General features: G+C 39.1%; 1 protein-coding gene across 1 annotated transcript; it reads left to right on the top strand.

The window, feature by feature from the left end:
- Nucleotides 1-426: 426 nt before the first annotated feature.
- glb1l (galactosidase, beta 1-like) lies at nucleotides 427-13772 on the top strand. Its single transcript, XM_041263921.1, has 16 exons — nucleotides 427-648; nucleotides 2077-2246; nucleotides 2897-3047; nucleotides 3746-3806; nucleotides 4676-4770; nucleotides 4922-5102; nucleotides 5277-5335; nucleotides 5832-5953; nucleotides 6666-6706; nucleotides 6926-7044; nucleotides 7629-7703; nucleotides 7877-7966; nucleotides 9773-9886; nucleotides 11104-11235; nucleotides 11595-11825; nucleotides 12370-13772. The coding sequence occupies exons 1-16, from the start codon at nucleotides 586-588 to the stop codon at nucleotides 12571-12573; spliced, it is 1908 nt and encodes a 635-aa protein (XP_041119855.1). The 5' UTR covers nucleotides 427-585; the 3' UTR covers nucleotides 12574-13772.
- The last annotated feature ends 1946 nt before the right edge of the window (nucleotides 13773-15718 follow it).

The following is a 15718-nucleotide window of genomic DNA, read 5'->3' as shown; positions in this document are numbered from 1 at the left end:
TGATTAGAAGACCCTAAAAAATACTTCTAGTCAAAATGTGTGTGTGTGTTTATATATATATATATATATATATATATATATATATATATATATATATATATATATATATATATATATATATATATATATAGCCACGGGGGGGGGTATGGCTTATATAATTTAAATATAATTTATGGCTTATATAATTTAAATGACAAACATTTAGTTGTTAAATTACAAAAATGGGTCATACACTATTGTAGATGACCTTTACTTTCTCATATTCTCATACACGTGAAAGACGATTACTTTACACAAATGTGTTTACATATGTTAGGAGTTGTACATGTTTACGCATTCTGTTAGCACCGAAGCTAAATGTGCCTTGTATGTAACTCGACCAAGTTTAGGACCTAACAGAATCCCTACAGAATGAGAATCACATGACGTTCTTGACGGTACAGGGAGCTTGTTTTGTCAAAAGGGAGAAGTAGAATTTTAATTAGAACTTAGTTTTCAGTTAGAAGAGAAACACACAAATATCACCCATGATAAATAAATTAACGTTTTACGCATTAGTTTACATACCACGCAGTACAGTGTAATATGGAGTTCAAATACGGTTTCGTTTCACTGCTGAGTGTATTTCTTGTACTGCCTAAATTTCAGGTAAGTTATTTTCTGCAATTTGTTTCAGACTTACTCTGCATTCACATACTTATGTATTAATATCGACTGTGTATTTCATGTCCTAGTAGCTTATTTTATTTATGATGTGTGTGCAAGACAGGGATATTATTATTATTATTATTATTATTATTATTATTATTATTATTATTATTATGTTATTTGTCCACACATTTAACTCGCAAAGTGTAACCAGTGGTGCAGAGTTGAACTCCAGCTTCATATTATTTATCAGTTTAAACCTACAGCAGTGAAAACCTAGTGTTCTCTGTCGTTTTTAAGAGCAGGGAACTGCAGAGAAACCGGTTACAAATAGTTAACGACATGAAGAAAAAAACTTGTAGTTTGTCATTTAAATGTACTGTGTTTTAGTATTACTATACCACTACTGAACGTGTTATCAGTATACAATGTTGAGCAGTTAAACTTTGCAGATGTGAAACAGTATTGTCCCGTCCAAATGGTTCAATTAATTAAATTGCAAATTTTAAAAATATGTTTAAACTACATGTTTTTCTGAGTATGATTTATTATTTTTTTGTACAGAATCTTCCTTTAGTTCAGACAATGTTGCGCAACTCGTTGTCTCGTGAATTGTGATCTTTTGACAGTATAACACATGACAAAACAAGTAAGAGTTATTAAAAACAACGGAAACTTGTGAACTCTGGAAATTATAGGAAGGTACACAAGCTCATATATCGCTGCAGAGTGCAGACACGTTCTATTTTACATTAAAATATCGTTCGTTGCCGCCTGTTTATACACTGTTCTTTGCTCCCAAAAGCATACCTTTTTTGTCATTCACCAAAGTTACATGTTTTTGTTTTTCTCAAATGTGTGTTGCAGTGTCACATAAACATGTTCAATACGTTTCTTCAACATGCCTGCCACCACATTACGTAGTCAAATATGCACGCTCCGGCTAATTGAAAACATTTGTATTTTGTCAACTGTTGAATGTTTTATCGATTTTAACCAGTGAAGCATGTCTGTTGTTTGTTCCAGTACGCTGCACACGTTTGCAGGCTTGGTCTGGTTTCCCTAGGTGTTTTTCTGCAGATGTTGCAATTTCTTACCGACAAAGAGGAGGGAGAAGTATTAATAATCGATTTGATTATGCCATCTGGTATTGGAACCGACTAAGCTTATAGAAGTTTACTACTGTGATAGCATGGTGGAAGAATATCAATCGTAGTAACCCAGAGAGAAAGCACCGTAAATCATAGATAAAGGTAGTACAGCCAATGGAAAGCGTGGTAAATTGCAAAAAGTTTCAGTGCACATTTGCCAAGGGAGACTTTTACAACGGTGTCTTAGATTCATTTAGTCCTGTGTTGAAACAAAGTCAGACAGTTTAGAAGCTCTGCAGTCCTGGTCAGAATTCCCATCACCGTTTCTGTTTCCCAGGAGTCAGAGAGCCGCTCGTTCAGCATCGACTACGAGAGGAACTGCTTCACGAAGGACGGAGTCCCTTTCCAGTACATCTCGGGGAGCATCCACTACTCCCGGGTCCCCCAATTCTACTGGAAGGACCGGCTCCTCAAGATGTACATGGCTGGGCTCAACACCATTCAGATGTGAGTACACCCCACTTTCTCGCCAGTTCACTTTCGCAATGAAAGGCTGAGTGCCAAGGCCCAAGCTTGGGGGAATCCACTTGTCCTGCACCCTAGGTCCTCAAAATGTGATGATGTCAACTGGCTTATTGCTGAGTAATTATATATTGCTGCCAGAAGTACTTTTAACTATTAACCAGTCCACCTACAACACTGCCCCAGGGGGTATGAGAAATACCAAATTGACCCAATGATTTCTTATACACATGTAAAAAAAAAAAAAAAAAAAAAAAAAAAACAAAGACACCAGACATAACGGACTTGTTATTATATCCACCGACACACCAGGTCACCAATTTCTTTGACCGAATTATAACCAGGAGGTCCCATGTTCAAATCTAAACTTGTGTGACCCTGAGCAAGTCACTTAACCTCCTTGTGCTCCGCCTTTCAGGGGGAGATGTTGTTGTAAGTGACTCTGCAGCCGATGCATAGTTCACACACCCTAGTCTCTGTAAGTCTCCTTGGATAAAAGCGTCTGCTAGATAAACAAATAATAATAATAGTAATATCACACCCATACCAAGTTGCTCTTTAATTTAAGACACATATTCATGTATACAATTTGATTCAGTGTTGCTGAGAATCCCTCCATTATTCTTGTGTTGTAGCTACGTGCCCTGGAACTACCACGAGCCAGTGCAGGGCGTCTATGACTTCAGTGGAAGCAGGGATCTGGAGAGCTTCCTGGACATCGCCAACCAGACTGGCCTGCTGGTCATCCTCAGGCCTGGGCCCTACATCTGCGCTGAGTGGGAAATGGTGGGTCTGACTGCAGTTTCATTTTCATTTTTCAGTCTTTTACATATAAAACATATTAAGACCTGCAACAACCCTAATAACGTTACATTTTACAGTAAATTATAATCCTTTGGTGTCATTTTTGCTACATTCATTTCCTGTTGTTTGTGTTCTTTATCATTCTCTGTTGGTATTTCTGATCATTTTTGCAAGGCATACTACTTATGCCTACGCACCGTTTGTCAGGAGAGGTGGTTTTTGAAATGGCCACTTGGGTGTGCAATGATAATTTCAGAAATTCAGCTTTCAGAATCAGACCCAGTGGTTGAGTAAGGACAGTAATAGTAAACATGGTAAATAATGATCTAGAGAAAACACACAATATGATATTAAAGATTTTAAAAATGAAATATTAAGATGTAGGTGATATAAAGTAACTCTTTAACCTTCTATGCACTATTTTATCAGGAAGCAGACCTTGTTGACAGTCCATATTTGTAAACATTCCCCAAACATAGTTTTAACTGAAGGGACACTAGCTTCACCTGACGAACTGTAATACTTGAATCTGCTCTGTTGATATCGACACAGTGAGGGTGGGAACAGATAATTGCCATATTAACAGTTCATTAATTTTCAGTAATAGCAATTCATCTCCAGTGTGTTTTTGGAGGAGTGAAGATTGAATGTGGTGTCGCTACCATTTCTTTCCTTTGAAGGGAGGTCTACCTGCTTGGCTGCTGCAGAAACCCAACATTGTCCTGCGCACCACAGACCCAGGTAGGGGCTCACGATGGATGTCTGTCTGCCCTGAGGGCCATCATCCATGACTTCAAACGAGAAGTTTTACTGGAAGTCTGCATCAGAAAACATACTGGGGTTGCTTCGGTTCATTTAAATAGTGGCAGACCTTAATACCACTGCCATTCAAGTCAATAAAAAAACTGCCCAGAATTGTATGTGTTGTATCAGAAATAAACAGCCTAAATAAGCTCACTGGCACTGTTACTGTAGAAGTGTTAGTTGCCATGAAAGAATGATTTTTGAATGGTTTCAGTGGTGACAGTATCGAGACTGTTTCGATCAATTGAATATACACCATAGCCTAAGAATATACATTTTTTAAATAGTTTTTTCTAGTTCTATGGGATGTTCTTTTGCTCCCCTTGTGTTTTGAGGATGCATTATAGTGTCATGTAAATTGTGTTTATCTTACCTGAACTTTGCTTTCCTGGTTAACTATTTTGTTATCTTGGTATGCCCCACACAGTTTCAGATTGCCTAAGTACAGCTCCTTATGAATCCTGTCTCACTGCCTTGAGTAAGAGGCACTTGCTTCTTGTTACTGAACAATTGGAGTGGGGTCAAGGGTTCACCTTTTAAACAGCTGAATTTGTAGAATTACTCGCTTAGCAACGCAACTTAATTTGGTAACAGCGTGATTTGGCCAGCCATGTGGTTGGATTTGAATGAAAGCAAATACATTCCAAAATGTGATCCGTCTAGGGAAAAAAATCTTCACTCTGAAACAATGTTTATTACTAGAACTCTTAACACTTGTTGGATAACACATTGACCTTAAGTTTAGGAGTCTTCTTAACCTGCTAGTTTAGTGAGCAGAGGTGCTCTATTCCTGTTTCTTGCTGCAGATTATCTGAAGGCTGTGGACAGCTGGCTGGCTGTGCTCCTGCCCAAGATGAAGCCCTGGCTTTACAACAATGGGGGGAACATCATCAGTGTCCAGGTATGAGGGGGCTGGCTTCAGAAGAGCAGAGAAAAAAATGATGATGATGAAGATCACTGACTGAAAAAACTGAAAATCTATAGCGTTCAAGACAATCCTTTCACAAGAACTCTGGCCGTCTTATTCTAATATTTTCTCCCTTATCTGGCAGGTGGAGAATGAATACGGGAGCTATTTTGCCTGCGATTATAACTACCTCCGCCACCTGAATGTGATGTTCCGGTATTTCCTGGGTGAAGACGCAGTCCTCTTCACCACCGATGGGAACACAGACAGGGAGATGACCTGCGGGACCCTGCAGGGGCTCTATGCTACCATCGACTTCGGGACAGGTAGTCTATACTCCAGTGCGGGGTGGGGGTCTTTTAGACACCAGTTACTGAAATACAGCACTTCAGTGCAACATAAACTGAGAAATCATGTGAAAATCAATTTAGGGGTTTTTCTAAATTAGAAAGATCTTAACACCTTGGGCATTAATCTTCGTTTTCTTCTCGTTCATTTAGACACCAATATAACAAAGGCCTTTGAACGGCAACGAAGATTTGAGCGAAAGGGCCCCCTGGTGAGTGAGTGAGTGAGTGAGTACACTGAGCATTTCATCCTTTTAAGGGCACATAACCAACCAATGGTTTAAAAAATTATAATAATCTTACCTCCAACTAGCATTACAACTGACTTTCTAGACTGTTATCATTTAGTTGGTGTAGATTTTCAAACTTTTGTAACCTGTTGTTAAAGAAGCTTTACGAAGATGGTGTGTCAAATCATATTTTCTGTTATTTTCTTTTGTCTCCCAATGTATGTGCAACCGCATTGGTTAGTGAGATATGTTCTGTCCGTCCCCCGTCCCCCCCCCGGGCACTAGGTTATGTGTTATGTGATAAAAGTGAGATAATGTGTATAATTTTGAAAACATTTAGGGGACTGTAGGAGATACTATAAGGAAGAAAATCTTTTGAGAAAGCCAACATGTAGCCAATCAAACCTTGACTGTGGCGTTCTAAGAGTTGTAGTCCAAGGCTTTGTGTGTGAAGGTGTGTGTTTTTATCATCTTGCAGGTGAACTCAGAATTCTACACTGGCTGGCTGGATCACTGGGGAGACAATCACGCAAGTGTGGAGACCAGCAGGGTCAGCAAAATGCTTGGAGACATGCTGGCCCTGGGGGCCAGTGTCAACATGTAAGAGAAACACTTATTACTTTATAAACACACTCATGTCATCGAGGACCAGGAATTCACACCCCTGTCTTAAACTATTCACAGAATAGACTTTCTAAAAGAACATTTGAAACAGTTCTTTGTGAGGGTCCTAACTACCATACAATAATTAAAAAAAAAAAAAAAAAAACGGTATTGAGTTATTTATTTTAATCCACACATACAAAAAATTGTTTATTTTTATAGATTTTTTGTTTAGTTTTTTTAAGAGGGGGTATGTAAATCAATTGTAAGCAGAAAGCAAAGTAGTGACAAGTCGGACCTTTTCACTGGTCTTTCGGATTTTTTTTGCAGGCCTCGAGGACCAGGAATTCACACCCCTGTCTTAAACTATTCACAGAATAGACTTTCTAAAAGAACATTTGAAAGGTGACCAAGAGGGATCCACCTTAGCATTTACATGCAGTGCAGCCCACATACTTGTTTGTTTCTACGAGAGCTTGTGACCCTTATAACTTCCGAAAGCCTTGATCTGGAATTTTTCAGGGAAAGAATCTGGGACAGTTACAGATTTTACCAAAGGTTTCCCCAAAACATCCCAAAAATCCACCTTCTGGCTATTAATAGATCTACAAGCATAATCATTTGTGAGTGCACATTGATGTGATAGGCCAACACCCTTCTAGTTTATATGCACTAAAAAAAGGTATGTTTTTTGTCTACTGTTTTGCAGGTATATGTTTCTAGGAGGCACAAACTTTGGCTATTGGAATGGTAAGTTTAAACCTAAACTTAATCTGAAAAGCAAAAGCTGTGTACTTTTGAAAATGAGTGTGCTTCCCTTGGTTCCCTGGGCTCTAATAAAATAAAAAATGAAACAGCTGCTTCTTTGTATGTAATTAATTCCTGTGCTGTAGATTGCATGGTCTGGTTGCTTAGATAGATGGAGTGAAACTGGCGCAGGAAGTGATCAGGTGGTACTTTGTTTTCCAGGTGCTGATCAAGACAGCAGATTCCTCCCAGTGACAACGAGCTACGACTATGACGCTCCACTCTCTGAAGCCGGAGATCCCACTGACAAGCTGCTGGCAATCAGGGACGTCATCAGCAAGGTACAAATGGATTCACTCTGAGGAAACACTGTTTGCTGTCAACTGTGTGCGAGAAGCTCTTAATACCCGACAGAAGGATGTACTCAGAAACAAAACTAGAACAAGATTGGGATTTTATAGATCGACATGGGAGAGCTAGCACCAGTGCTCAGGTTGCAAATTAAGACAATTTTTGCATGGTGATTTTTTTTTTTCTATCCCCTGCTGGAGAGAGAGGGAAGACATCATTAATACAAATCCACAGAAAACCAGCACCACTAGGCTAATGCTGGTTGATAACATAATAAATGATGTATGAGAAATATCCTACAGATGTCATCAGAGAACATATGGCATGATGTTAAAAATTAAAACCTTTTTTTTTTTAATAGTAGCTCCTGAGTTCAATCTTTGTTTTTTCTTTTATGGGATTAAAAAAAGTTAATATCTTGTGTAGAGTCTCTCTATTTATAAGAGACTAGTGTTGCACAGTTTGAGCAGCTTTGCAGTCCTCTCATCCAAACCACATGAAATTACGGTGCATCTCTTATGCAATAACACGTAGACAACATATTCACTGCTAGTATTATTATTTTGTCCCCCAGTTCCGTGCTCTACCAGAGGGCCCAATGCCTCCTCCAACTCCAAAGTATGCCTACGGATTCGTCTCTCTGAGAAAGGTTAATCTCTTTTTTATTTTTGTAGATTTACTGTGGTGTCTAGCCATCAGTGAATTCAAGAATATATTGACCACACTTGTCTAAATCACAAAACTTCCCTTAGAACACTCTCAATAAGAAAGTTGTGTTTTAAAGGCAACTGGACTGAACTGCGCTGTCCATTCTGATTTTAGGTTGGCAACCTGACTGGACTCCTAGACAGCCTGTCCCCACAAGGGCCCCTGCAGTCCCAATATCCTTTGACCTTTGAGGAGGTGAAACAGGTAAGACTGTCCAAAGCAAACAGAAAATAGAATTATTCTAAATTTGTTGAAGAAATACTGTTTCAATAAGCCAAGATTGGTTCCACAGTCAGCAATAACCAGTATTCCACAGTATACCTAATTTTCCCTGACACAAGCAGACAGTACATTTCCTGTGGCCTCAACTTCCCATTCAGAATGGAATCCAACATTCCAGTAACTTAATTTATCAAATTAGTTTTACTGTGTTAATTTAGTTTCGAAGTTATCTACTCAACTGACAATGTGTTATCAACCTCAATTGATTCTATATTCAAATTAACTTAGAAATGGGGCAATGATCAAATTCTCCTCATTTATTAGGCAACTCCTTTGAGTTGCATTTCAACAAGCAAAATGCATTTCTTGCACACTCCAAAATGGGAAATTATATTCTATTCCTAAAATAATGTAACCACTAACTTGATTGCATTACCTACTTAATATCTGGAGTCATAAAATGTTTTATATTTGATATGTTGAGAACTTATCGATTTTTAACAAAGAAGTCAGTCTTCCTGGGGTGTTGAGAGCACTGCAGCTTCTCCCATCTTTCTATATCTGAAGTTCCACCGAAAAAAAGAAGACAGTTGTCCTTGGGTTTTAGGCATTGTATTCAGTCGGCTCTCAGCAAAACAGTAGTTCTTTTCAAAGGGAGGCAGCTATTGATATAGTATAATATAATATAGCAGCTATATTCTAATAGTCTTGCAACATTATCTTTGACTTGTCGGAAGGTTTCCAACTGGAAATAGTTGATCAGACGTAACTTGCAGTTCAAAGAATGCATTGCAGTTGAAGTTATGTAGTTTGTAAAAGTGTTCTTGTTGCAGTTCTTTGTACGGGCTACAGGAGCTTCCAGAGGCACAGCTGCTGGCTCTTTGCTTCTGTTGGTTTCATGGGTGGTTTCAAGCAGCAAAATAAAAATAAAGACCCGCTTTCGGATCAATGCAGTGTCCTGTTTCCTGGTTCAGTCTCTCGCAGGGCAGAGAGCAGGGCCCTCTACAGAGCTGATTTCAGCCTCCTATTAGCCTGCTCGGAACATGATTTAACCATTTTTCTGTCCGGTTTCTACCCCCACTTCAGAACCTGACTTCAGACCATGACTTCTTGCTTGTCGCAGTCTTTTGAATTAAACCTTGACGCGTCTTGATTGGATCTTTGAAATCATCGGTGGTGTTTAAAGTCACGCAGTGGTGGTTGATCTCTGGACCACTCCTTGCCCACAGTTTGTGATTGACTGTTTGAAAGTTCTTTTGTCTTGTCAAGGGTGATTGACTGCTCTCCCTCTGCTTTTTTGAGGGGGGGGAAGAGACCTGCTTCTCATCAATGTCCAGAACTGCCTGTTTGCAGAGATCTCAGTTCGTTATTATGCAAAGGAGTGTTTGCTACCCAGCTTCACAAAGCTGCATCTGGCTCACTTTGACCAAGAGAGAAGAGAAAAACCTTAGCTTGCAACTTCCTCAAAAAAATTAAACTGTATGTTAATACCCAGCAACAACCTGACTTGATTGATTGCACTGTCTGCTACACTAGTAACTAGCACACTTTTTTCCCAGTCTCTTATCTGTAATCTCTAGGCCACACTTCTCATATAAAGACTAGATCACATAATTAAGGAGTGTAGAGATCGATCTATATATCTATCTATCTAATATATATATATATAATCTCCCACATAATCCTCAGCACTAACTAGTCCACAGTGTGCGCTCCTAGTCCTGAAACGCATTGAGTGATGCTTACCCTGACTCTGGTCTGCGTGTGTGTGTGTTGTTTTGTTTCCAGTATTACGGCTACATGCTGTACCGCACTAAACTGCCTAGGACTGTTGTGGAGCCGACTCCAGTGATCTCGCCTCTGAATGGAGTTCACGACCGCGGATACGTCATGGTCAATGGGGTAAGAGGCTGAGGTTGAGGACAGTTTTCTATTGTCTGTAGTGTAAGGAACTGTCTCCTGCTGAAGAGGAAAGAGATAACGTTTCAGAGATTAACAACCAGACTACATCAGTTACTGACTCCCTTAAACCTGTGTGTAGCAAGTACAAGACATTAGCATTTTACTCGAGGGTACTATTTCATGGATTGCTGTTTGTTTTACAAATACAGGTGGTTATTTTCAGACACCCTTGTGAGGGTAGTTACAAATATGTTTATTTATCAAGTACATGGAAAATAATTCAAATAGGAAACCCTATGGAGGTTGTGGCACTTAAAGACATTTTTGCAAGAAAATAACTTTTCTAAACCTGATTTATGGACAAGGACATGTGGGTAGAGTTGTGGATTAGCGAAAAGTGCTAAGGAGAGACATTAACAACAACACTAACTTTGCGCTTAAGTCTAGGCTGTATGTATGGCTCAATGATGAAGCACAGACAACAACTCAAATACAATTAATGATAGTAGAATAATATGAAATTTGTTATATTAAAAATATGTTTATGTGTTTGTGTGCACAAAATTAGTATTCTCTTTGTGCTTAAAATACTTTGGTTTGTCAGAGTTACCCCTTAAAATATTACAAATGTGACCCTCTGCCAAAGATTCATTAGATGGTTCAATCTGGTATTTGTGTGGCTCGCTATTGCTTGCTGCTAGCGCATGGGAAATTGCCTTCATGGTAAAACTTGGTTACAATAGTAATTTGGTAAATTACTATAATGTAAAAACATGTTTAGTGATTTGTATAATGTTTACAGATGGTAATTTGAATGAATGATAGAAATTCTAAAATTGTGTGTATATCCGAGGTTGGAGTTGGGTGGTCTGCCCGAGGGACAGGGAGTTAGTTTCGGGGTATTAGATCCCACCCAGTAGAGCAGATAGGTGTGTAAGTGGGACCTCAATTTGTTAGCAGAGTAGCGCAAGCCATCTTTATAGCCATTATATAAAATAACATGGCTTAGAATATATTATTATCACACAATAACATGTGTTTCGAGTTGGTTTTGGGCAGTAATGCACAAGTGGCACATTACTGTCCAAAACCAAGAAGATATATATTATTGTGTGCTAATATATTGTGACCCATAGATTAATCTGTTTATACTGTATCAGTCACTGAATGCACAGTCTCCTAGGTGAGAAGCAGTAAAGCAGTCTGTGTTGTTGCAGGTGTACCAGGGCCTCTTGGAGAGAGACACCACCCTGGTGCTGAAGGTGACGGGCCAGGCAGGGGACTTGTTAGACATCCTGGTGGAGAACATGGGCCGGGTCAACTTCGGCAGCCATATCAATGACTTCAAGGTACAATTTTAAATAGCATTTCAATCAATTACATTTTTTCAATTATTGCATTTTTACAGACTTTTAATGTAAAGGTGCCAATACTTTTGTCATTGACAAATATTTTAAATGACTTTTGACGAAAAACAGATAATATATATATATTATATATTATATATACATATTTATATTATATATATACTATATATATATATATGATGGTTAAACTACATTACATTATGTATTTTGGTCTTTGCCATATCAATATTTGGCTAATGTTCACTAAATGCTTAAACCCAGTATCTCAACAAGCAAGAAACACGTTGTGGTGACTGACTGAGTATTGTGAAATGGCAGTTATTTTGACATGCTTCCTTCAGGGACTGGTGAGTAATCTCTTCTTGGGGATGGACATCCTTTCCGACTGGCTGATGTACCCTCTCGACATCGACAAGGCCGTAGCCAGTGGTTGGCTACAATCTAAGCTGAAACGGTCCAATCCTGAAGCCAGCACGATCGAGGAGTCCCCAGGACCCTCCTTCTACTCGGGCACCCTGCAGACCCCGGGAGTGGCCTGGGATTCCTTCCTGAAGCTGGGGGGATGGACCAAGGTGAGTGGGAAAAGGAGTGCAGGCAGCCTTGTAATCAGAAAGGCGGTAACCATACCAAAAAGTGGAACTCCATGAACAGGAAGAAAAACAATTCTATCAATGTCACTCCAAAATGAAATTGTTTGTTTTTCCTTTTTTATTTTTAATGCAGGTATTTTCCACCATTTAAAAGAGAACAATAATCGTTGCAGTATTTTTAATGGAATGAACTGGGGAGGAGAAACATTTAGAGGAAATACGTAAACATTTGATGAAGTTTGAGTTCTTCCACAGAGTTAGTAAATGTAATATGAATGCTGTCTCTTCATCCTGTCCCATTTCCATTGGGTTTATTTCCAGTTAACTGTTAGGAATTGAATTTAAAATGAATACCAAATTACTGTACTGTTTAATCAGTTTGTATTAACAAAAGTTCACTTAATCTACAGTAAAGATTGTAACCCCACTGACCCTGTAAAAAAAAAAAAAAATCGAATAATCTAAAAGACTCAAATTTAATAGAAAATAAATACAATTCTCATATCTGTGTTCTCTCTGTCATCAGGGCCAGGTGTGGATTAACGGGGTGAACTTGGGCCGGTACTGGCCTCGCAAGGGCCCCCAGCAGACTCTGTATGTGCCGGGCCCCCTGCTCAGCGCCTCCCAGCCCAACAACATCACTGTGCTGGAGCTGGAGCAGGCTCCCCTGGGCCTGCGGGTCTTGTTCATGGACCGACCCCAGCTGAACAGAACCATGCTAAGGAGATGACCATGAAAACGCAATCAGGGACAAGCATCTACTTCCTAGGTATCTAGACCTGGTTGGTGAACTTCTTTCAAAGAAGGTGATTGGGACATTCTGACTCCCTGTTTTAGTCCTGGAATATTCATTCTGTAGGACAAACATTCCCAAGGAGATTATGCTTTAAAAACATTTCACCGACTTTGTACTTACAATAGATTGCATTGTATTTCTCTTTTTCAGCCTGCTTAATTTAATTGCTGACAATTCAGGATGCTGGTCAATATTAGGAAAGATTTATGGGTTTTTACACACCGGTCTGCAGTATTGAAAGAAGAGCTTTTCATTAGTGTCATGGTACTACAGTCACACAGGACAGCAACAAACAATACTAAATAAAAAACATTTTTGTAATACTTATGGTTGGACCAGGGTTATGAGCATTGAAGATAGCAAAACATTCAGAATACAGTAACTGTTTCAATATAACACACAACCTCTTACACATTTTAGGAGAATCTATGAGTTATTTACAGGTTGCACATTATAATAAGGTTTTTCATAGTACACTGTGGTTTTTTGGTGTGGTTGCAAATTAGAGGTGTATAACCCTAGTTGGCTCAGTCATGTGCAATACACACAGGATGTGTGTTACATTAAAACAATGACTGTGTATCTTCATTCTGATCATTACAAAGCATTAGGTTTTGTATTGCTTCAATAGCAAATGGAATGTCATTTTTTCTTACAATATGCTGTTGACTCAGTTAACCAATGGCTTTTGCTGTATATTTTTGTGGCTTAGATGTATTTATGAAAAGCACAATTGTATTTCCACGGTGAATATATAAATAGTTCTACAACATAAAGAGGCAAGTTTGAAGAACCCTCTTCCGAGAGAGAAGCCCTTACAGCAGAAAATATGTGATTGTCTAATAGAGCTACACTGTACAGGTACAGCTGGACCAGCAGTGTTCCCATGGAAATCAATTCAGGCCACTAATCTTTCGCTTGAGCTGTGCCAGAGGAAGAGGCGAGATGGGGAGACTTGGCTTATCCGACTCTCAACATTTTCTTCCTTTTAGTATGTTTTTTTAATTGTTTTTTTTGTTTGCATTTCTAATCATGTTAATTGAATTTAACTGGTTATTGCTGCATAAGTGCAGAGAGTCTCCTCATTAGTTACATTCTGCATCTGCACGTGTTATTAATATCAAGAAAGTGCATTACCACGACCAACATCAATGTAATTCATCCTGCAAAAAGTATTGGACCATCCCTTTTGTTTTGTGGAGTCATTTAACCTTCGTAGTGTTGTACGTGCATTATTAGTAATTTTACATTAACTTAAACTGTTCTGCATTCTCTTCTTTTCCCATGTTGGAGAGGCTTGTCTTCTAAAGGGCTACTTGCTCTTTCATTTTATACACGTTTGTATTTCAGACCAGAAATAAACACATTAAGAGTGAGCTACATCAAATAAATAGTTTGGTTTTCTTTTCTTTTTTAAATTTAGTAGTCGACAATTATTTTTTATTATTTTGTCCCATTTTAGAATATTCACTTATTATTTAAGCTCGGCTCACCCCTGCCATCCCTTCGCTGACGCGGGAGCGGCGAAGATGAACACGCTGTCCTCCGAAGTGTGTGTCGTCAGCCGACCGCTTCTTTTCACACTGCAGACTCACCATGCAGCCACCTCGGAGCTATAGCGTTGGAGGATAATGCAGCTCCGAGCAGCTAACAGGCAAGGGAATAGCCTGGAATCGAACTGGCAAGATCCAGGCTATAGGGTGCATCCTGCCTTTACCAGACGCGCCACTCGAGAGCCCCAATAGTTTCGTTTTCTAGGAAAATTGATGTTCTAGTTGCACAGATCCTCAAAACCTGCATGAATACCTACAGCTTTCCAAAGTAGCTTCAGCTTCAAACCGAAGTGAGGATGCAGGGATCAAGATTTACCTGCTGTCACCCAAATACAGCCACCGTGTCACTGGAGGAGGGTGACACTCGGCTAGTGACGATATTGTTAACTTTTCTTTACATCATGTTGGTGGTAATATTTGAAAAATATTAATTCTCTATCTCCATAGACATTTAACATACAGTGGCTCTCAAAATTATTCACCCCTTGGACTTTTCCACATTTTATTGTGTTACAACATGGAATCAAAATGGATTTAATTAGGAGTTTTTTTCACTGATCAACACAAAAAAAGTCCATAATGTCAAAGTGAAAAATAAAGTCTACAAATTGTTATTGTAACACAATAAAATGTGGAAAAGTTCAAGGGGGGAGAATACTTTTCAGAGCCTCTGTATATGGTCATTTTAATAGCATTAACAATAGTACCTAAACTAATAAAGGGAAAAATAAATAGTTCATACTTTTCACACAGATTACGGAATAATCCACATACTGTACATGTAAACAGTGTGCTCTGTGATCTCTGGTCTCCATAGCAATACCAGTGCTCCTTTCACATTATGTTTTTACACCACCTCAACAATCTGCCAATCCTTATACAAGCACAGTAAGGACTGTATAGGAACGAGGGAGACCGTAGTCTCAGTGTGCACTCAACGTGTTCCTTGTGTCCTCTGTAGAGAAATAGATAGATAGACATGTACACAAACATACATTTACATGTACAAAAATTACAATTACAAACAAAAATGTATACATTTAATGAACACACACACACACACACACACATACATATAGTCAACATTGCTTAAAATGCTTTGCAAACAGAAATTAATCAATTTACACACACACACTGAATACATTTCTATGACAATTAGTCTAATTTCTAATTGGTCTAATCTCCAGACTATAATTTCTTCTTAAACCCCCTCCACTCCTCCATGGCAGATTAGCTGTACCTCCCTCCGCTGCCCTGCTTTCAGAGCCTGCTCTTTCTCCAGCCTTGCCCCTCAGTGGTGGAACGACCTATTCACGAATATCAGGACTCCTCCGTCTCTGACCCCCTTCCGGCGCCTCCTCAAGACACACCTGTTCAGACAGCATCTGTAAACCTCACAACTCTCGACTGCACTGCTTGCCTTTAATGGGCAACCCTGTTGAGGAATAGTGCAGACTTCTATAGAACATTGTAGTAGCCAGCCTTGAATTTACCTGTTTGGAAATACTCAATGCAGAGGGAGTAAA

The sequence above is a fragment of the Polyodon spathula genome, chromosome 11, assembly GCF_017654505.1.
Source record: "Polyodon spathula isolate WHYD16114869_AA chromosome 11, ASM1765450v1, whole genome shotgun sequence".
Taxonomy (NCBI): domain Eukaryota; kingdom Metazoa; phylum Chordata; class Actinopteri; order Acipenseriformes; family Polyodontidae; genus Polyodon; species Polyodon spathula.
This window is presented reverse-complemented; position numbering and strand designations above follow the sequence as displayed.

Bases quoted from the DNA above. Each gene is read 5' to 3' on its own strand.
- glb1l (XM_041263921.1), top strand. From the start codon at position 586: ATGGAGTTCAAATACGGTTTCGTTTCACTGCTGAGTGTATTTCTTGTA. The intron at 9,887-11,103 runs GTAAGAGGCTGA...GTGTTGTTGCAG, and splicing joins GATACGTCATGGTCAATGGG to GTGTACCAGGGCCTCTTGGA. The intron at 11,236-11,594 runs GTACAATTTTAA...TGCTTCCTTCAG, and splicing joins GCCATATCAATGACTTCAAG to GGACTGGTGAGTAATCTCTT.